Source organism: Pseudorasbora parva, chromosome 1 (genome assembly GCF_024679245.1).
Source record: "Pseudorasbora parva isolate DD20220531a chromosome 1, ASM2467924v1, whole genome shotgun sequence".
NCBI lineage: Eukaryota > Metazoa > Chordata > Actinopteri > Cypriniformes > Gobionidae > Pseudorasbora > Pseudorasbora parva.
Window position 1 is genome coordinate 62,379,358 of NC_090172.1, and position 22,457 is coordinate 62,401,814.

General features: G+C 39.9%; 3 protein-coding genes across 3 annotated transcripts in view; 1 reads left to right on the forward strand and 2 right to left on the reverse strand.

Moving 5' to 3' along the window:
• LOC137071174 (Fc receptor-like protein 5) overlaps positions 1 to 22,457 on the reverse strand; it is a 250,913-nt gene that overhangs the window by 178,320 nt on the left and 50,136 nt on the right. The gene's annotated exons all lie outside the window — the stretch shown is intronic.
• Positions 314 to 840, forward strand: LOC137080092 (histone H2B-like). Its single transcript, XM_067447558.1, has one exon. The coding sequence runs from the start codon at positions 338 to 340 to the stop codon at positions 710 to 712; it is 375 nt and encodes a 124-aa protein (XP_067303659.1). The 5' UTR covers positions 314 to 337; the 3' UTR covers positions 713 to 840.
• On the reverse strand, positions 6,628 to 17,506 carry LOC137082047 (carcinoembryonic antigen-related cell adhesion molecule 1-like). Its single transcript, XM_067447689.1, has 5 exons — positions 17,458 to 17,506; positions 17,252 to 17,302; positions 16,512 to 16,796; positions 12,848 to 13,129; positions 6,628 to 6,908 (listed from the first exon to the last, which is right to left on the reverse strand). Exons 1-5 carry the CDS (start codon positions 17,504 to 17,506, stop codon positions 6,628 to 6,630), a joined length of 948 nt encoding a protein of 315 aa, XP_067303790.1.

Here is a 22,457-nt window from a genome sequence, read left to right on the forward strand (position 1 = left end):
TACACAGTGTCCGCTATGTCCCATTTTTGCCATATTTATTTTATGTCCCTTAATACCAAAGAACACTGAAATTATTCCGAAAAGTGCGGGAAACAGGAACGGAGTCGGATGCGGGGATGGCAGTTATCGGTGGGCGTGATTAACATTTTAAAGCTTCTGATTGGCTCGCCTGCAGTCACGGAGCGTTTAATGTGACAAATGAAATCATTCTATGGGTTGAAGACTCCCAATCACAGAGGCCGTTCTTCTCTTCTGATATTAGCATAGGGCAGAGCATAAAAACCCGCCTGTAATGATTCAGCTTTATTGTTCTTTGAATTTCCCTGAACGAAGCATCATGCCTGAGCCAGCGAAGTCCGCGCCCAAGAAGGGCTCGAAGAAGGCCGTCACTAAAACCGCCGGCAAGAGCGGAAAGAAGCGCAAGAGGTCCAGGAAGGAGAGCTACGCTATCTACGTGTACAAAGTCCTGAAGCAGGTTCATCCCGACACCGGCATCTCCTCCAAGGCGATGGGAATCATGAACTCTTTCGTCAACGACATCTTCGAGCGCATCGCCGGTGAAGCGTCTCGTCTCGCTCACTACAACAAGCGCTCCACCATCACATCGAGAGAGATCCAGACCGCCGTGCGTCTGCTGCTGCCCGGGGAGCTGGCCAAACACGCCGTGTCTGAGGGCACAAAGGCTGTGACCAAATACACCAGCTCAAAGTAAAGCCGCTCTCAGCTCAACACACACAAAGGCTCTTTTAAGAGCCACCCACTAACTCTGAATAAAGAGCAAAACTCTTATTTTAATTTATTTTGAACATAAAAATCCAAACGTTTAATTTTAGACAATTGACTTGAGCAATCTGGACACACAAGTCACCGAGTTTAGGCAAAATTGAATAAATCATTTGTATTCATGAGGAAAAAAAGCCGTATAATACATATGCCGAATATATACACAACTGCTGGAGGATTGTGAGAAAACAATACGGGCAGTGATACAACTAAATATAAACGAATGATTTTAAGGGTTTTGTCAGAACCGTTGAAAAACATTTTTCTATGGCTCTGGCTGTTGGGCTTCGGAGGGAAGTTCAGTGATTGGTTTGAATCTCCTCAGACTCTAAACCAATGGGCGACTGGCACTCGTTTAAAGTCAGTGTGTGGAGGCGCTGCTTATAATTCTGATGTTAACTTTGAATGACTTTCATACACACTTAGGATGACTTGAGGGTGAGTAAATCATAATGTAATTTTCATTTTTAAGTGTGCTATCCCTTTAAGTTAAAAAAAAAAATGTTTGTGGAAATATCTGCTCAAACCTCATCACTGGCATATATGTCCTTCTAAAAAAATTAGCATATGTGATAAAAGTTCATTATTTTCCATAATGTAATGATAAAAATGTAACTTTCAAACAAAAATTGTAACTTTTTAGATTCATTGTACACCAATTGAAATATTTCAGGTCTTTTATTGTTTTAATACTGATGATTTTGGCATACAGCTCATGAAAACCCAAAATTCCCATCTCAAAAATTAGCATATTTCATCCGACCAATAAAAGAAAGTGTTTTTAATACAAAGAAGTCAACCTTCAAATAATTATGTTCAGTTATGCACTCAATACTTGGTGGGGAATCCTTTTGCAGAAATGACTGCTTCAATGCGGCGTGGCATGGAGGCGATCAGCCTGTGGCACTGCTGAGGTGTTATGGAGGCCCAGGATGCTTCGATAGCGGCCTTAAGCTCATCCAGAGTGTTGGGTCTTGCGTCTCTCAACTTCCTCTTCACAATATCCCACAGATTCTCTATGGGGTTCAGGTCAGGAGAGTTGGCAGGCCAATTGAGCACAGTAATACCATGGTCAGTAAACCATTGACCAGTGGTTTTGGCACTGTGAGCAGGTGCCAGGTCGTGCTGAAAAGCCAAATCTTCATCTCCGTAAAGCTTTTCAGCAGATGGAAGCATGAAGTGCTCCAAAATCTCCTGATAGCTAGCTGCATTGATCCTGCCCTTGATAAAACACAGTGGACCAACACCAGCAGCTGACATGGCACCCCAGACCATCACTGACTGTGGGTACTTGACACTGGACTTCAGGCATTTTGGCATTTCCTTCTCCCCAGTCTTCCTCCAGACTCTGGCACCTTGATTTCCGAATGACATGCAATATTGGTTTTCATCCGAAAAAAGTACTTTGGACCACTGAGCAACAGTCCAGTTCTGCTTCTCTGTAGCCCAAAAGTGTCTTGACCTGGGGAGTGCGGCACCTGTAGCCCATTTCCTGCACACGCCTGTGCACGGTGGCTCTGGATGTTTCTACTCCAGACTCAGTCCACTGCTTCCGCAGGTCCCCCAAGGTCTGGAATCGGTCCTTCTCCACAGCAGCGTTTTTTTTGCCACACTTTTTCCTTCCCACAGACTTCCCACTGAGGTGCCATGATACAGCACTCTGGGAACAGTCTATTCGTTCAGAAATGTCTTTCTGTGTCTTACCCTCTCGCTTGAGGGTGTCAATGATGGCCTTCTGGACAGCAGTCAGGTCGGCAGTCTTACCCGTGATTGCGGTTTTGAGTAATGAACCAGGCTGGGAGTTTTTAAAAGCCTCAGGAATCTTTTGCAGGTGTTTAGAGTTTATTAGTTGATTCAGATGATTAGGTTAATAGCTCGTTTAGAGAACCTTTTCATGATATGCTAATTTTTTGAGATAGGAATTTTGGGATTTCATGAGCTGTATGCCAAAATCATCAGTATTAAAACAATAAAAGACCTGAAATATTTCAGTTGGTGTGCAATGAATCTAAAATATATGAAAGTTTAATTTTTATCATTACATTATGGAAAATAATGAACTTTTATCACGTATGCTAATTTTTTGAGAATGACATGTATATAAATAGTGTGTGTTTATAGGACAATTTTCAGTACAATGAAATGCAATGAAAATATGACATAAAGACATTATTTTAGGCTTAGAGGATGGTTTACAAATGATGATACACATTCATTCCAACTGTTATTTATTTATACAAAACATTTGATAACTTCTGGTCTATATGTTCACAAATCACTGAAACAAAACCAAGAAAACTGAAGAACAGAAGATAAAAAGATTTTAATATTGAAAGAGCAAACAAAGATATGATAAAGTCATTTTCTTTTAAGGATATGACAAATCTAAACAATAACAATAATAACACCAATAATATGGATCAAAGCAGAACACATTAAAATATTACACATGTTTTATGACAAATTATATAAGGTCAATCAAATGAATGTTTATGTCAGACTGAAGTTTCTTCCTCTTTTACGGTGATCTGACTTTGGTCTTTAGCAGATGAAACTGAAATACAAAAACATTTATTAGAGAGAGAGAGAGAGAGAGAGAGAGAGAGAGAGAGAGAGAGAGAGAGAGAGAGAGAGAGAGAGAGAGAGAGAGAGAGAGAGAGAGAGAGATCAGACAGAAGTGTTACCTCTCGCTCTGTAACATTTGTAAAGCAGCACGACTGTGGCGATCAGATACGGACAAGCTGCCAGAAGAAAACTGAGGATTTTGAGGCCAGAAATCTGAGCTGACACTGAAACACAAACACAAACTCTTCATACCTTCTAAACATTCTTTCATTGTGTGAATCATTTGCATGCAATATATCCCATAAATATTTGATATACTCAATAAATACTTATGACATGTAATGTTGTAATTATTGTGCTGTGCAGTTACAGCCAAACAGTATTTTAGATTACGGAAGTGATAGTTTAATGTTTAAATGAAATAAATGACATCAAAATTCAATGTAAGCTGTAAAGGTCAATTCAGGTAATCATCGAGGAGGGCTGGGAGATCTGGGATCAGAAACATTGCATGTTACTTTATTTAGTGCTGTCCTGAATAAACTGTTTCGTTATACTCCACAAGACACAATGACTGAATTTATACCGATCGCCACATTCAGAAATGTTCAAACCCTTGAATCTGAGCTGTCTGTCATTACCTGATGATCTATGACTGTTTTCATCTTCATGTTCATCTCCAAAGCAACGGTAATTGTGACTTTTTATATGCTGACTTTATAACACACAAGTTTAAATCTCACAATACAATTGTAAGGTTTTTTTATTTTTATATCTTGGCAGAAAAAAGCTTAAAACTTAATGCATTAAGTGAATGGGATGATGTGTAAATTGTTCTTATTTCGTTTAAAGATCATATTTTTTTATTTATTTAGTAACTGCCCTTCTTTGTGTGTGTGTGTGTGTGTGTGTGTGTGTGTGTGTGTGTGTGTGTGTGTGTGTGTGTGTGTGTGTGTGTGTGTGTGTGTGTGTGTGTGTGTGTGTGTGTGTGTGTGTGTGTGTTGTCGCTGATATTATAATAATAGTTAATTAAATGATATATAAAGGAAAACCAAGTCCTATGTTTGGTGTTACATACCTGATTCGTTTTCTAAAGTATTTAGATTAAGTTACAAAATTTGTGTAATCTAACAAAATATATTACAAATAACTTTTTTAAAGCATGTATTTTGTGATCTGTAGTGAAATACATTTTAAAAGTAACCTTCCCAACCCTGGCGTGGGAGTAGTTAGATAATCTCATACATCAGGCATACGTTTGCTTATCATATTTTCCCAGCTCAGCAGATTATATTTCTTTAATATTGAACTGGTTTCTTAACAAGAACTTTAAGTGTACGTTTGTATAAAGACAAATGGTGATTAGAGTCGCGCTGAACTCGCCTGAGACCATAGATAAAGGGGAAAATGACCACAGAATGCATAACATCTCTAAAACGCAATCTCTCTAAGATTAAACTTTATCTTCTTACAAACAATTTTTAATACCTGAGCTTTAAATGTAAGTTTAGAATCAACCAATATTTAATGGTATTTTTATTTCACAGTGGATTACAGCCTTATTCCAAACCTGAATTATGGATTTGACCCAGTTGGATTTCTCCTGGCCTTCAGTAGTACATGGATTATCAGAGCTGTGGACCCTGGTTTGAGGCCTGAAGGTGAGGTTTGGATCTTGTGCATCTTTTTGGATGTTACTGGATGGCCATACATTTTGTCTTATTTTTGGGTTGCTGAGGCCAAGGACTATCAGGATTCTACTTACTGGAAAATGATTTTTTTCTGAATTAAGGACTCAATTTTGCTGCTAGGTTTTTCCAGGCCAGTAGCATATGGACTATCAAAGTTGTGTATTATAACAATTATATTTGAATCCCGTTAAGAATATCAGGATCAGCGGTAGGGACAATCCCTGGTTTTCAGACAGTCTTTCAGAGCTAATTCATTTGAGAAATAAATCATGGACGCAAGCCAGATTCTCAAATGCTCCTGCTGATTGGTCTACATTTAAAATACTGAGGAATAAGTGCACGTTGATGATTAGAAAGTCTAAATCTGAGTTTTATTTAAAGTCGGTTTCAGAAAATTTAAATAACATTTTCAAAATCTTGGAAATTAATTAAATCCTTGTCAGGTAGTACTCATGTAGCCTCTAGACTTCCAGAATATATTCAGATTGACGTAGATAAAATAAAGGATAAAGCTGTTATGATCAATCAGTTAAATAAACACTTTATCCATGCTGGTCCTATTTGATAGTTTAAATGCAAATGAAATTAACCCATGTTTTGTGGGTATCCCAGTGATTGGGAATTTTGATGTGCTTTATTTTAAAACCTGTTTTAGTAAGTCAAGTTTGCACAGCTTTGAAGAACATTGACCACAAAGCATCTGTAGGCCCACCCAGATAACCTAGATCCTTATCTTTTAAAAGTGGCAGCGGATAGCAGAATCAGTAACTCATGTTTTTAATCTTTTGTCAAAAAATAAATAAATTTGGGCTCAGCCTCCCTCTGTCATTCGGCATGAGTCCATAGCCTGTTTTCATGGCTGCGATGTAACATCAGCAAATTTATTTCCCTTTTAAAAGCTTTGTGCTTCACCCCTGTGGTAAAAATCACGTAAAACCGCGTTCACATAAAAAAACACTGGGTCAATATTATAGTTCGAAATTATAGTTTTAATTAAGTAGAAAATAGTATGAAAGGAGATATTAAAATAAAAAGTGCACAACTCCTTCTAAGTGGAAGTAAGCAAATGTTTCCCCTCACGTGCAAACTAACGTAAATGAGTCCTTATTCGGGTTAGTAAAATAACAAAATGTAGTTTTTAAGTAGAAAATATATTTATGTAAAGAGATAAAATGAGTAGCCTATAGTAAATTATATATTTTTATTAAAATAAAAAAAAAACACGATAAAGTGAACATGCTAGTTTTTCTAGCAAAAAAATATGAAGGCTGGAATGTAAACCTTTTTTTTTTTTTTGCGGTGGTGGCGGTGACGATCTCAGACCCACGGTAGGCATCACGTGACCGCGGTATTTCGGTTAAACGGTAACCGTCCCAGTCCTAATTATAAATGTCTTTATAGTCTCTTTTGATCAATTTAAGGCATCTTTGCTGAATAAATAAAACCAACTTTTCAATGGGAGTGTATTTTTAAGAGTGTACGGAATGTATTTGTATATATTATAACTCCTGTAATACTTGCACTAGAGAAACAATGGAACTTCCGTTTGTATTCAAAGCATCGGTACATGACTTCACGGTGCATGACTTTAGGTTTTTGACTCACCCAGAACAGTCACCAAAACAACCGGTGAGGCAACGTTGCGGTTGGTCTTCACGTTGTAGGCCACACAGCTATAATTGCCGCTGTGTTTTACATCCAAATTGCTGAGGGTGATGTTGGCCTTCTGAAGCAGTTCTGCACCGTTAAACATCCACCGGAGCTGAGCGGGAGGGTCAGAATCGGCTGAGCATGTGAGTGTTAAGTTAGAGCCTTTCTTAAGGAATGAATCGGTTGGATTCTGCGTCATGACGATTTTCTCTGGGCCATCTAGACACACAAGGACAAAAGGAGATGATGAAAAGAAGGTCAAGTAAAGGTTTATTAAAGCGCTTGCAAGCAGCTATGTTTCCAGGATTCTTGACCTTTTAAGATTAAAGTCTTAAAACCTCCCATTCTATTTTTTTTAAAGGAAGTGCTATTCTAGTTTTTGACATAAAAGGTACAACATGAAATAACTGAGAATTTATTTTTCACTAGAAGAAAAATATCAAACAATGTGCCATGTTAGCATTTGACATCCTCCCTTTTTATTAAGATGCTGCAAATGTTATCTATAAAAGAGGAGGATATATTTACAATAGGATGTGTAGATATTTTTAATAGTATCTCATAATTTGGAAGCAGGTATATTTTGCTGCTGTCACTTTAAGTCCTGACACACAGATTCATTAAACGGCTATGCGCTTTCTTTCTCAAATGTTTACGTTCATTTAAAACTTAACTGACTGCGTTTATGTGAATACTCGCCAAGCAGCAAATCTCTCTTGAAGCAAACATGGATGTGACTTAAACAACAATTCATCGACTGGTCGCTAAAGACAGGGTCCAACAGGGACTCAATCCCATTGACCCCGCCATGTTAAAATGCCTAACTTTACAGCAGAATAAAATATGTTTATAGCCTGATACCAAAAGTGGTTTTGGTCTATACCAACTCATTTTGCCTTTCATGACAATTATGAGGGGTAAGAATTGTATTACTCATCAATTTAAATAATATTAAGCCTTAAAATTAAAGGTCTAATGTCACTATGGTCGAGCTACTCTGGCATGGTTCAAGCAACCAGGCACCTCAGCGCCACAAAGTCCTGCCTCATTGCTCATTGATAGTTATTCGGGAGTGAAACATTTTCACACTTGGACTTGCGGTGGAAAATTGGAAATTTATTGTAGATCAATCTAGAGGAAACTTTTGGTATTCCGCCCAAACTTCTTTCAATCTTACTGAATCCTCATTTTTTGAGGATTTTTATGTGGATTTTTCATAACAATAAACATAAAATTCTGTAATTTTTTAAGTTCACTTTTTAAACATTTTTTTTGTGTTCAGCAATATTCTGCCAAGTATCTCCTTTGAAAAGAAATTTTAGCTCTAAAGCATTCGAGAGTTACGATTTAAGTTCATTTATTTCATTTCCAGTTTATGCTCAAAAAGTTAATAAATAAGTGATTATACCTACAGCATATATATATATATATATGTATATATATATATATATATATATATATATATATATATATATATATATATATATATATATATATATATATAAATACAAAATCTTAATAAAATATTATTGAACTTAAATATAAACTCAGCAAAAAAAGAAACGTCCCTTTTTCAGGACTGTGTATTTCAACAATAATGTGTAAAAAATCCAAATAACTTTACAGATTTTCATTGTAAAGGGTTTAAACAATGTTTTCCATGCATGTTCAATTAACCATAATCAATTAATTAACATGCACCTGTGGAATGGTCATTAAGACCTTAACAGCTCACAGAGAGTAGGCATTTAGGGTCACAGTTCTAAAAACGCAGGACACTAAAGAGACTTGTCTACTGACTGTGAAAAACACCCAAAGAAAGATGCCCAGGGTCCCTGCTCATCTGCGTGAACGTGCATTAGGCATGCTGCAGGGAGGCATGAGGACTGCTGATGTGGCTAGGGCAATAAATTGCCATGTCCGCACTGTGAGACGCCTAAGACAGCGCTACAGGGAGACCGGAAGGACAGCTGATCATCCTCGCAGTGGAAGACCACGTGTAACAACACCTGCACAGGATCGGTACATCCGAATATCACACCTGCGTGACAGGTACAGGATGGCCACAACAACTGCCCGAGTCACACCAGGAACACACAATCCCTCCATCAGAGCTCAGACTGTCCGTAATAGGCTGAGAGAGGTCCTTACCAGACATCACCAGCAACAATGCCGCCTATGGGCACAAACCCACATTCGCTGGACCAGACAGGAGTGGCAAAAAGTGCTCTTCACTGATGAGTCACGGTTTTGTCTCACCAGGGGTGATGGACGGATTCGTGTTTATCGTCGAAGGAATGAGCGTTACACCGAGGCCTGTACTCTGGAGCGGGATCGATTTGGAGGTGGGGGGTCCGTCATGGTCTGGGGCGGTATATCACATCACCATCGGACTGAGCTTGTTATCATTGCAGGCAATCTCAATGCCTTGCGGTACAGGGAAGACATCCTCCTCCCTCATGTGGTACCCTTTATGCATGCTCATCCGGACATGATCCTCCAGCAGGACAATGCCACCAGCTATACTGCTCATTCTGTGCATGAGTTTCTGCATGACAGCAATGTCAGTGTTCTGCCATGGCCAGCGAAGAGCCCGGATCTCAATCCCATTGAGCATGTTTGGGACCTGTTGGATCGCAGGGTGAGGGCTAGGGCCATTCCCCCCAGAAATGTCCAGGAACTTGCAAGTGCCTTGGTGGAAGAGTGGGGTAACATCTCACAACAAGAACTGACAAATCTGGTCCAGTCCATGAGGAGGAGATGCACTGCAGTACTTCAAGCAGCTGGTGGCCACACCAGATACTGACTGGTACTTTTGATTTTGAGCCTCCCTTCATTCAGGGGCACATTATTCTATTTCTGTTAGTCACATGTCTGTAAAACATTTTTAGTTTATGTCTTATCGTGTTGACTCTTTTAGTGTTCATACAAATATTTACACACATTAAGTTTACTGAAAGTAAAAACAGTTGAAAGTCAGAGGACGTTTCTTTTTTTGCTGAGTACATTTGTTTAATTTAAATAATTATTTTTGACTGACACACAAAGAGCACCAAAGGTTTATGCGCAATAAGCAGCGATAAATAACTAAATTTACTACTGAGAGGTAGCTTTATGTGTGGGCACTTTGGGTATGAGCTCAATATTTGTGGGAATTAATTAAATTATGAGCTATTTATGTGCAATCCCACGTAGAAATTCAAGCCCTGTAACACCAACAATTTTTATCCAGAGAAAATTAAACGAGTGAGTGAGGGGAGGTGGGTTTGTGACAGCACTACATTACACTTTATTATTTCAGATGCCTTTTTAAAGACAAAATATGAAACGCATATATATCATATATACAAATGTAGCCCAGAGGGAAGTTTATTTATATGCATATATAAATACAGGCTGCTCATATCAAGCCTGCAGTCTCCCTCTCATTTACTGAAGCTTTCGCGCCTCGATCGCCCCCCGGTGACTGGTCCCAGTATAGCCGCCCCTCTGTGTTTTCTAATGGACGCGAGACAAACTAAATAATAAAATTACACTTCAAAAATGTTTCCCCAAAGTTAGTTTATGTCACTAAAGGCAGTTATCATCACAATGATTTCATTTCAGGTGTTCGTTTTAAAAATAAGTTTAGTTTGAGTTAGTTATTTGATGCTATAAAAACGGGGGGTGTGACGTCATGATTGACAGCTGAGACTGACGGCTTCTCTGAGTGAAGTTGTCACTGAGGCACTAACGGACTTTTTTCGAAATTTTAGGGAGCAGATTAGAGCTTTAGCTTTAATTTCTACATTTCCATAACTGTTTATTTCACACCAACATTATTAATTGTTCTGCATCTGCGAGAGTGTGGGCGGGCTTTTGATATCGCAGCTGTACTTCCTGCTCTACTTCCTGCGCTCTACTGCGCAACTCCGGTCCCGAAATCGCTACTGCGCAGACTCGGTCCCAAGATGTACGCGCCGTGCAAGGGCGCCTGAAAGCTTCAAATCTGCCAAGCAGAAACGGATGATGTCGAGTTGTCATTATTTTTTTACGGTCTATGGCTCATACACACTAACTGGCATGCATTAAAATACCTGCTCATCTTTATTTGACTATTTTCTGATTGGGTATTTGCCCCGTGTTGACTGTTCATGAGTGGGCGGGGCTTAGGAGATGTGCGCAGCACTTGAAGCAGAGGAGGAAAGAAAAAACAAGAACTTGCAAACCGCATTCTCTAAGAAATGTGATAAGTTACACCCAATGTTATGGATGACAAATCGTTGTGCTCTGCTGGGATGCTTATCTACTGATCTGAAGGTAAATTGTCTGTTTTGTGTTTATGCTGTGTATTTGACATAATGCTGGAAAAAGCGCTAATCGCGAATAGCATGTTTAGCAAACAGTTAGTGATTGTTAGGATGTTTGCACCCGATGTTATGGTCACTAGTAATGTTTGTAATTTATTTGATAAGTTACTGTAACTTATCAAATAAATTACAAACATTGGGACTGGTGATATAATATCAAAATATTATATCACCAGTCCCTGTAACTTACAGGGACTGGTGATATAATATTTTACACAGGAAACGGACAGTTGTTTCTTTAGTCATTTGTTTATTGACCGGGATAACCTCCTCGTCTATTCCTGCTGATGATTCGTGATATTCTTCACTGGATTCCATGCTGAAGTGTTATCTGCCATCTGCCTGACTTTGCCACCTGGTACAGTTGTGCCTGACGTTCGTTGCAACTGGATTTCAAACTACAAAGCCCGCGCAGGTACTCTATATTTTTGTGTTTGCTTTTAAAGTGAAGCGGCCAGTTTTGTTTTTGGCCACCACGCTCTCAAGCAGCGTCACAGGCCTGCAACACATTTTTGGGTTATTATGACTGAGTGAATGTGAGACCGGGGTGTGTGTGTGTGTGTGTGGGCCCACTGATTATACTGACATTCTACTGCAGTTACATTGACCTTGTGCCAGTTTGACTAGAGGGTTCATATTGGAACTGGTTTATTTTGTATTGTATAGTGTTTAACTCTTTTGTCCATTTACCCCAAGTTATTTCCTTCTACTGAATACTATATCTCTTGTTTATTTCAGTAAAGTGTATATAATTTCTTTCATTCACAATTTGTTGTGTTATTTGAAGTTACAACCGTGATTTAAAGGTCACATTCCTAGTGGGATAATTGAAAGTAAACTTAGCATTACTACTAAATGGAGGCACCGCTAATAAGTTTTGTTTAAAACCAATAGTTATAAAAAAGAAGCTCAACAATGAAGTTAGGCGTTTATTAGTTTTATTTTTTTAACCAGACCCAGGGCCCTATCTTGTGTTCACATTTACTACAGTAGTTTTGCTACTTTTTGCTACAGTACTAGAAGCACAGGAAGAAGGGGTTACACAAATTAAATCCAATCGCCAAAGTGACTAGTAGAAGTGCTGAAATCCACCCACATTTGGCGGGTTAGTGTGTGTTAATGTCAAGCCCTGAGTGCATTTGCTTTATCACCAAACCATGCACTGGCAAATGCTTTAAAAAAAAGGGTTTGATCTGCTTGGAATGTAAATGCACACATGAACACACAAACACAATATTTCTGCTGTTTACAGGCTCATTCATTAACAACTGTATTTTTGATCTAATCTCAGCCTGCATTTTTTCCTGCACCAGAACCTGTTTGAACTAGAAAGTCTCTTTAGATCTCTGCTGTCATGTGTGCTTTCTAGCGCACACCATCTGCAGAGACAAAGACTGCAGGCAGTAAAAACGAAAGAAGTATCTTCGGTAGGTCCAGTACAGCTGTTAATTGGTCATTTTGATATTTTTATGTGCAGAAATGTGTGAATTTATGTGTGAATTTAAAAACACAATTCCATCATACTGTTCAGAAAAATGTAGTGTCATTATTTAAATTATTATTATTTTTTTAATCTTTAAACAGTTGTTTTCCCCTTCAAAAAAACTTCTGAATGTATACAGCAGCTGAGTCATAGCTGAGCTTCCATGGAAAGTACTGCGCAAATGGGTTTTAAAATACATCATATGGGTTTCAAACAACATGAGGGTGAGTAAATAACATTTTTGGGTGAACTGTCCCTTTAAGGCAAACAGTGCTTGTGTATTTATGTGTCAGAATATGAATGTGTGTGTGTGATCAGATACATACAGCTCACAGTGAGATTGAAGGGAGCACTCATCCCTGACTTAAGTGCATTCTCTGCTCTGCAAAAGATGGGTCCTCTTAGATCTGTACGGCGAACATCAGTAATAGTAAGCTCATTGCCGATTGCGTTCAGCTTCATGTGCGTGCCATCCACCGTCAAAGCGTCTGAACCATTGAACCACTTGTAAGTAAAGGAGCCTTTGCCAGTGCAGGTCAGAACCACGGTGCTGTTGAACTCTATAGCTTCAGGGAGACTGGATGAAATCTTGACATCAGTTATTGGCTCTGGATGGAAGAAAAGAAAATCATGGATAGTGTTTATTCAGAAACATATTCTTTCTCTTGCTTAGAGTTTCCCAAATAATAAAACCTTAGAGAAACTTAGGGTTAAGCTTGCTCAAGACATAATAGTGACAGGTCATGACTCATGACTTGTTTCTTGGGAGATCAAACCAACAACCTTTAGATAACCAACCCTGAGATTTGACAGCATATATTTTACATCTAGATCTCCAAGACCAAAGAAAGACCTCTGTAGAAGCTTGATTAACAGCCACTGGGTGAATGTCATTATAGTTAGTCATTTTGCAATCACAAGTTTAAATTAAGTGACTCATCACTATCCATTAGGGTTGATTCAATCCCATCAGTCCTCGTTCCATAAAACCCAATGCAAACTCCATATTATCCACCCTATTAATCACTGTTTGTGAACAGTTTATATATATATATTAGGGGTGTAACGGTTCACAAAATTCACGGTTCGGTTCGATACGATACACTGGTGTCACGGTTCGGTTCGGTACGGTTCGGTATGTTTTAGATACAACAAAAAGAAAAAATTGGCAGAAATTACCTTTTTTAATAATTTTTTATTAAAACTAACAAAGTATGATTTTTTTTTTGTATGATTTTACCCATCTTCTATGTAGTTACAGGAATAAGACATTAGCTCTTTACATTAGCGTGTGCGGTGCGTGTTGCGTTGCGTGTGCGTTGCAGGAGCCCCACACCCTGTAGTGCTTTACATATGCTGCGTTTGCAGTCCGCAACTGATCCGCTGTTGCATATCACAAACACAGCATTTATTCATTATTTTTTATTTAAAATCCAAAAGTTTTAACTGAACATGCCTCGTCAGAATTCCAATTCTCTTTGTTAACAAAGAGAATTGGAATTCTGACGAGGCATGTAACGAGCCTACTACATTTAAATGTTGTTTAAATAGGCCTATAGTGGCTACGTAACCTTACTTCTATTAAAGAGTACTCTTTAATAGAAGTAAGGTTACGTAGCCTACTACATTTAAACAACATTTTATTAAATTCATTTATTCATATTTATATACTTTAGATTTAGCTCACACAAGTGGCAAAACATTTAAACATGGTTTATAGCCTTAAATCACAAACATTTTAAATTAGAAACTTACAATAGTCTATACAAAAACAGCCGACTCTCGTCTTTTCTTTCGTTTTACACCCTTTTAAAAGAAATCCTGCAGGTCAAAAAGAACTTTGCTTTTCACCTCCAAGAAAGTACGAGTGCTCTCCATTATGGCACTTTTTTTTTAACCTAAATGGGTAAGGTGTCGTTTTGTTGCTTTACTTGAGAAAAAAAAAGCCATTTGTTGACTTTGAAACAAGAGTATATTTTAAATGATATGCATCTGTGGTGAAATTACTAGATTTTCGCGTCAGTACATGTTTATTTTAATGCGAACAATGTTCTACCACTTTAATGCAGCAACGCAGCGCAGCAAAAAATAGACTCGGTACGAAAACGATCCGTGCACTGCTGCAGACGCAACGCTCCTGGAACGGACTGACGGACAGCACCCGCGTGCAGTTTGAAAGCTGTGATCCGTTAACATGGGTACGGAAAAAAATACACACCGCACACGCACTGGTGCGTGTGCGGTGCGTGTTGCGTTGCGTGTGCGTTGCAGGAGCCCTACACCCTGTAGTCCTTTCACATATGCTGCGTTTGCAGTCCGCAACTGATCCGCTTTTACATACCACAAACACAGCATTTATTAATGATTTTTTATTTAAAATCCAGAAGTTGTTACTGATCTTGGCTCATCAGAATTGCAATTCTCTTTGTTTAATCTTTCTGAGTAGACAGGTTAACGTAGGCTACAAGCCTACATTTAAACAACATTTTTTTCAATTCATTAATTAATATTTATATATTAATATACTTTAGATTTAGCGCACACAAAAGGCAAAACATTTAAACATAGGTTATAGCCTAAAATCATAAACATTTTAAATTAGAAACTTAGAATAGGCTATTCAAAAACAGCCGACTCTCGTCTTTTCTTTCGTTTTTAAACCCTTTGAAAAGAAATCCTGCAGGTCAAAAATAACTTTGCATTTCACCTCCAAGAAAGTACGAGTGCTCTCCATTATGGCACATTTTTTACCTAAATGCCAGGTAAGGTGTCGTTTTGTTGCTTTACTTGAGGAAAAAAAGCCATGTGTTGACTTTGAAACAAGAGTATATTTTAAATGATATGCATCCGTGTTGAAATTACTAGATTTTCGCGTCAGTACATGTTTATTTTAATGCGAACAATGTTCTATCACTTTAATGCAGCAACGCAACGCAGCGCAGCGCAGCAAAAAATAGACTCGGTACGAAAACGATCCGTGCACTGCTGCAGACGCAACGCACCTGGAACGGACTGACGGACAGCACCCGCGTGCAGTGTGAAAGCTGTCATCCCTTAACATGGGTACGGAAAAAAATACGCAACGCACACGCACTGCAGACGGAGTATGTGTGAAACGGGCGTTAGGTCTCATATCCGCGGCTATAAATGGACCACTCGCCGCGGTGATGTCTTTTGCCATTTGAATAAGTTGGAAATGTCTGTCTAAATGCTGCGGGGATAGTTTGTGGGATAGTTTGTAGCTGTTTCTCCTTTTTATCGTCTTGTTGTCAGCGTAAAGACAACAAGATCGTCTTGTTGTCGGCTTTGATTGACATGACATGAATTATTCCCGCTGCTGTACCATCAGCAAATGCGACATACCGTTGTTTTTTAATCCATCAATCTTGCCAACATCTTTGCCACGAGCATTCAGCGCGTAGCCTACTGAGTAGGCTAAGCGAGCACCTGACTCAGCAGCCTAAAACATATTTGGTGTTTTTTTTTTCCTTTCACTTCGGCGGTGTCAGGGGCATTGCCTGTTATGTCGTTTTGGTTATTGGGCTACCTTGTTGAACGCATATTATTATATTTCACACACTTTTTTATTTTCCAAATCTAATTAATTAGTCCAAGAACCGTTCGGTACATAATGCGTACCGCGTACCGAACCGAAAGCCTCGTACCGAACGGTTCAATACGAATACGCGTATCGTTACACCCCTAATATATATATATATATATATATATATATATATATATATATATATATATATATATATATATATATATATATATATATTATATTCAGTGCAACATTGTTGGCATGAGTCTTTAAGAACGGCTAAAGTTTATAAGTATTCAGTAATGCTTTTAACAAACGTATGTAGGACTTAACCACTACTATTCATCCCTCTAGTAAGACCTTCAACCACTAGTCTTCACTACCCCAGTTTCTCTAATGTTCTTTTTAAATACCTGAAAAGATTTCAGTTGATATTCAATACTTACCAAGAACGGTAAGCTCAATCTCTCCTGACTGTGGTTCTCCCTCAGCATTGACTATATTGAGAATATATTTCCCTGCATCCTTCTTCTTCAGCGGTCCAAGCTGAAGCTCGCATGTCGTCGTATTATAGCTGACTCTGCCTGTGTATAACGGATTGGTTCTTAGGATGTTCGTTACTGGTACGTGTGTGAATACTGATGCAATGCTTTGGCCATTGTTGAAAGACCATAATACGGTCGAAAGACCCACTGTCGTGGCGATTGTTGTTTTGAAGGTTACATTTTCCCCTGGTTCAATGAGATGAGAAGAAATTTAGTTGACAAGTTCTGTTTTTAGAAACACATCAGAGCATTTTATTCATTGTTTCATACCAACATAACAAATATTTCGATTTAAAGACATTGGATTTAATGGATAGATGGTATTTAAAGTACTCAAAAACTGTGCTTGTCACATGATATAAAAATGTCTTGGTAATGGGCAGATTCTTAAATAATAATAACACTGTCCCTTTTTTTTTTTTTTTTTAAGAAAAAAAAATATTTAATTTTTTTTTTTTTTTGGAAAAACTAACAAATTACTGATAACAAAAGCTCTCCAGACAGTTACACCACCACCTATACATGTTTAACTTCAAGACCAAAATGATGTTAAATTCGAAAATGAAAACATAGACATTAGTAATTATAGAAAAAAAGTATAATATCTTATTAGATCCACACACACACACACACACACTCACCTACAACGCCATAAGTTTTGTCTCCCAGAAGCAGAGCCTGGGAACAGCATCCTATAAGAGAACGATTTTGTTGTTTAAGTCAGGACACAGGTAAAAGCGAGACTTAACATGAGATTTAGATCCACAATTTTAGTTTTTTAAATGCAAACAAGTCTAAATGTAAAACGTAACACGCTTGACATGTTTTTTGTTTTTAAATAACTTACCGAGAGCGGCCAGAATGAGCAAAGTAACCCGAAAGTTAAAGAAATCCATTATGGAAAGATTTGAGTCCCTGGAGTGACAGGCAAGAATGTGAGATGGTGTGACTGATCAGAATATAACATTTTAACTGTTTTGCATGCATGTACAGCGAAACTAGGTAATTTAGGCATCACATTTATGAAAAGATGATTTATTCATCAATAATTACTTAATACTATTTATCAGTAGCTACTACAACTACACAGTTTAGAACATCATCTAGTGAATATCAGTTTTGCTCTTTCTGTCTGATGATGTTACATTACATTACAATATACATTATTGTCATTTTAAATGTAACTTTACAAGCTTTCAGAAATACGCTTTAGTAGCCTATCAGTGCTCTTTTCTGACATTTTGTTAATTACCTCTTTAGTAAACCAATACATAACTAGCAAAAGCAGCACAGGTTGAATCTCCTCCATACTTTATTGTTGTAGACATTTGTCGCGCAAAAATAATTACTGTCCCTCCGATTACTAACTGGGAGGGGGTGGGGGTGGCAGACTTGGCAACACAGTGCAGTTGAGTTCTGTTGACATTTGACTACTAATGTCACTCCGTTGCTCTGATTGGTTGTAGCTCTATCCAATTGATGTCTCTCCTGGTTCAGTTGAAACACGCCCCATAATCACAGCCCAATGGAGCAGTTTCAGACTCATATTGTAGAATTGAGTATGACCACGTCAAGCTAGCCTTTGGTCTCTATAACATCACTTAAAACATCCAGATATAGTTTAAACAGTAATCATATGAGACATTAGTTTCATACACAGCTCATCTGCATCAGTGAGGACCCAATAAATGACAGGAACACTCTTGACACGCTGCTATAAATGCTTTCTGTCTGTGTGTTATATGTGTGAAGATTTGAAGAAAATATAAATATAGAAATCACCTTGAGCGTGTCCAGGGCGGGTGTTTGAAATCAGCACTAAAAAGCAAAAAGAGACACACACACACACGCACACACGCACGCACGCACGCACGCACGCACGCACGCACACACACACACACACACACACACACACACACACACACACACACACACACACACACACACATTAAAACAGGCTCATGCAGGGTACTTTTTTTAAATAGAAAAAAAACAAAAGCAGTGACGAAGTTGATTTGATGCAAGATCTCTATTCTTTCACAGGAAGAATGAAGGGTGTGGAAGTGTGAAGAAAACATCTTCAAGAATATCTAGTGATACAATGTAATAAAAACAAGTACAAACACACACACACACACACACACACACACACACACGCACGCACACACTTAAATGTTATTAAAATAGGCTCATGCAGGAAACTTAGAAAAAAGAAGAAAAAAAAGAAGAGCAGCATAAACTATGATTTGATGCAAGAGATCTCTATTCTTTCACGTCTATATAAGGCAGTCAATAATAACTGGACATATTGAGGGTGAAAGAGGAAATATAAAGAAAAACTGCTGTCATGATTCGATTGAAACCACAGTGTGAAGAGAATCTCACGCTAACGGACTGTGGAGATTATTTATCATGCCATCAGTGCTATAGGAAGTGGCATCTCTGGTAATGTACACGGTATCTGAATACACTGATCTTTGGATAAAAGCGTCTGCTAAATGCATAAATGTAAATGTAAATGATCTCATTCAGCTCAACATCAAGTGTTTTTCACTTTCACACACAGATATCATCATCTACAGATGATTTAACAATCTTTTGGCCAGTCAAGTTTCTCAGTGATAGGGACCCGTTTTTGGAATGATTTACCAACAGAAATAAAAACAGAAACGGACCTGAAAACATTTAATAGAAAGGTGAAATTCTGGCTGAAAGAAAATCAAATATGTGGAAATTGAGCTATTTTAGTTCTAATGGATTGTCTGTGTGGGATATGATGTGTTGTCTTGTGTAATGTGGTTATAAATTGGGTATATGTTTTTAGAAAGGCCTGACCAGGGACTGGGGTTGCAAATTAGCCTATTGGCTAGAAACCTTTTATGCAACACATCTACACATTTTTTGTTGTGGCTTGTCTATGATAATTATGTATGTAATAATGTGCACTGCATTGTCCCTGACAAATAAACAAATAAATATAAATAAAATCAAATTATTAACAGCATGAATGAAAAACAGATTCAATATATAATGAAGCAGCCCGATCTCACGAAAATGCGTATAAATAGTACGAGTGTGCAATCTTGTGGAATGTAATGAGTTTTGGCGATACGCACTTTATGGCACGAAACACCCACCCCACCACCCCCATCCTACCCAAGAGTGTGTCATATATACGCCATAAAGTGGGTATGCGGAAAAACTGTGTAGCATATGTAGGCCAAAACGCATTTTGGCGTATACATTTCACGAGATTGCCCACTCACACTATTGATACACATTCACATGTGATAGCAAGATGAAAAACAAATGATCACTGATTCACTACATCATTATAAACAATGCAAAAATGATGCATAAATGATCAAATCATACTCACAGAGCATTAGAGGAAGTGAACTGAGCTCCTTACTGATGTATTAATGACACGCTGTCAAACACACACTCTGTCTTATAGACTCAACACTTCCTGTACAAACACACAGAGAAGAAGCCGCAGTTCAGGTCAGAGTTATCATCTAACAACACTTTTCTGCTTATACTTCATGCTTATACAGGTCCTTCTAAAAACAATTAGCATATTGTGATAAAAGTTCATTATTTTCCATAATGTAATGATAAAAATTAAACTTTCATATATTTTAGATTCATTGCACACCAACTGAAATATTTCAGTCTTTTATTGTTTTAATACTGATGATTTTGGCATACAGCTCATGAAAACGGCTCGGGTTATGTATATAACCCTTGTTCCCTGAGAGGGAACGAGCACTGCGTCGAAACGCTTTGGGGATGCTCCCTAAGCATCATCGAATCTGAAGTCTGAATAAACACTAGTCCAATCCGATTGGTCGTGCGTGATGACGTCATTGTGACGGCGTACCCGGAAGTATAAAAGGGGACCCGGCAACATAATGGCGGCAGTTCTTTGCTCTGAAGCATGCGCTCCAGGCGTGCCGAGGTGTGGCGGAACGACGCAGTGCTCGTTCCCTCTCAGGGAACAAGGGTTATATACATAACCCGAGCCGTTCCCTTATCGAGGGAACTTCCCACTGCGTCGAAAGGCTTTGGGGAACGAGTACCCACTAGGCCACACCGAGGGTAGCGCCTGTCCTAGTGTGAAGCCGGAAACCGGGCACAACTAGGGTTGGAGCACCCTCGCGCCAGGCGTCGCAGGGAGATCCAGGCTGTAAAACCTGATACAAGTGTGTGGGGTAGCCCACCCCGCCGCCTCGCAGATATCCTGCAAGGGGACCCCAGAAAGGAGTGCCACCGAAGAGGCCATACCTCTGGTGGAATGTGCCCTCACGGCTACAGGTGAAGGCAAACTGCGCACCTGATAAGCCATGGTTATCGCCTGGACAATCCAGTTACTGATTGTCTGAGTAGACGCAGGCAACCCCTTCTTGGGTGAGCCGAAACACACCAACAGTTGTTGTGATCTCCTCCACTGTGCAGACTTCGCCAGATACACCCTGCCCTGACCGGGCAGAGTAGGTGAAGTCTCCCCTCTTCCGCCGTCACGTGAGGCGGAGGATGAAATGCCTGCAGAACCAAAGACCTGACCACCCTCGATGGGACCTTAGGCACGTAGCCTGGCCTAGGGTGTAAGATGGCCTTCACTCCACCCGGGGCAAACTCCAGGCAAGTCGGTGTTACTGCCAAGGCCTGGAGATCTCCCACTCTCCTCAGAGAGGTAATGGTGAGGAGAAAAGCCACCTTGAGGGTCAGATTTTTCGGTTCTGCTGACTCCAATGGCTCGAAGGGGGCCTCAGCCAGCCCCTCGAGAACCACTGCCAGATCCCAGGTTGGAACTCTGGACTGAGCCACAGGCCTCATCCTCCGAGCCCCACGGAGGAACTGTACAACCAACTGGTGCCTACCCAGAGGCCCATCACCCAGAGGAGTGTGGAAAGCCGCAATGGCAGCCACGTACACCTTGAGTGTGGACGGGGTTAGGCCCGCAGAGAAGCGATCTTGGAGGAACTCCAGCACTGGAGCCACTGGGCAGTTAACTGGGTCCACCTTACGCCCCCTACACCAAGTGGAAAACACATTCCACTTGAGGCTGTACAGTCCCCTTGTAGACGGAGCCCTGGAACTGAGTAAGGTCTCTACCACTTCTGCCGACAGGCCAGCCTCTAGGTACCTGGCCCCCTCAGGGGCCAGACCCAAAGGTTCCAGATCTCTGGCCGGGGGTGGAATATCGTACCCGCCGCCTGAGACAGGAGATCCCTCCTCAGAGGAATCTGCCATGGATGACCTGCCAGCAGGGCTATGATATCTGAGAACCAAACTCGAGTCGGCCAACGGGGCGCTACCAGAAGTAGACTGATCCCCTGCCGACGGACACTCTCCGACATGCACATGGCCTCCACCACCTCGGGGTGGAGCCGCCACTCCCCGGGCCTCAGCCCCTGCCTCGTCAGGATGTCTGCTCCCTGATTTTGAACCCCCGGGACGTACATTGCCCTGATGGACAACAGTTTCCACTGGGACCACAGGAGGATTAGATGCGCCAGTCTGCCCAGAGGGCGCGACCTTAACCCTCCCTGGCGATTGAGGTACGCTATGACAGCCGTATTGTCTGTCCGCACCAGGGCATGTTGGCCGCGGAGGTCCGGAAAAAAGCTCCTGAGAGCTTTGTAGACCGCCATCATCTCCAGGCAATTTATGTGCCAGGAGGAATGACGGCCCTCCCACGGGCCCCTCGCAAAGCGGCCGTCCATGACCGCGCCCCAACCAGTGAGGGAGGCTTCTGTTGAAATGGATTTCCGGCAACAGGACGCTCCCAACACTGGCCCCTGGGACAGAAACCAAGGTTTCTTCCATATGACTAGGGAACGA

Excerpts from the sequence above, each read along its gene's own strand:
- LOC137080092 (XM_067447558.1), top strand. The coding sequence starts at position 338 with ATGCCTGAGCCAGCGAAGTCCGCGCCCAAGAAGGGCTCGAAGAAGGCC.
- LOC137082047 (XM_067447689.1), bottom strand. The coding sequence starts at position 17,506 with ATGGATTTCTTTAACTTTCGGGTTACTTTGCTCATTCTGGCCGCTCTC. Across the intron at positions 17,303-17,457 it reads GCTCATTCTGGCCGCTCTCG|GATGCTGTTCCCAGGCTCTG; the intron begins GTAAGTTATTTA and ends GTTCTCTTATAG. Across the intron at positions 6,909-12,847 it reads CTTCAATCTCACTGTGAGCT|ATGGCCCAGAGAAAATCGTC; the intron begins GTATGTATCTGA and ends TTGTGTGTCTAG.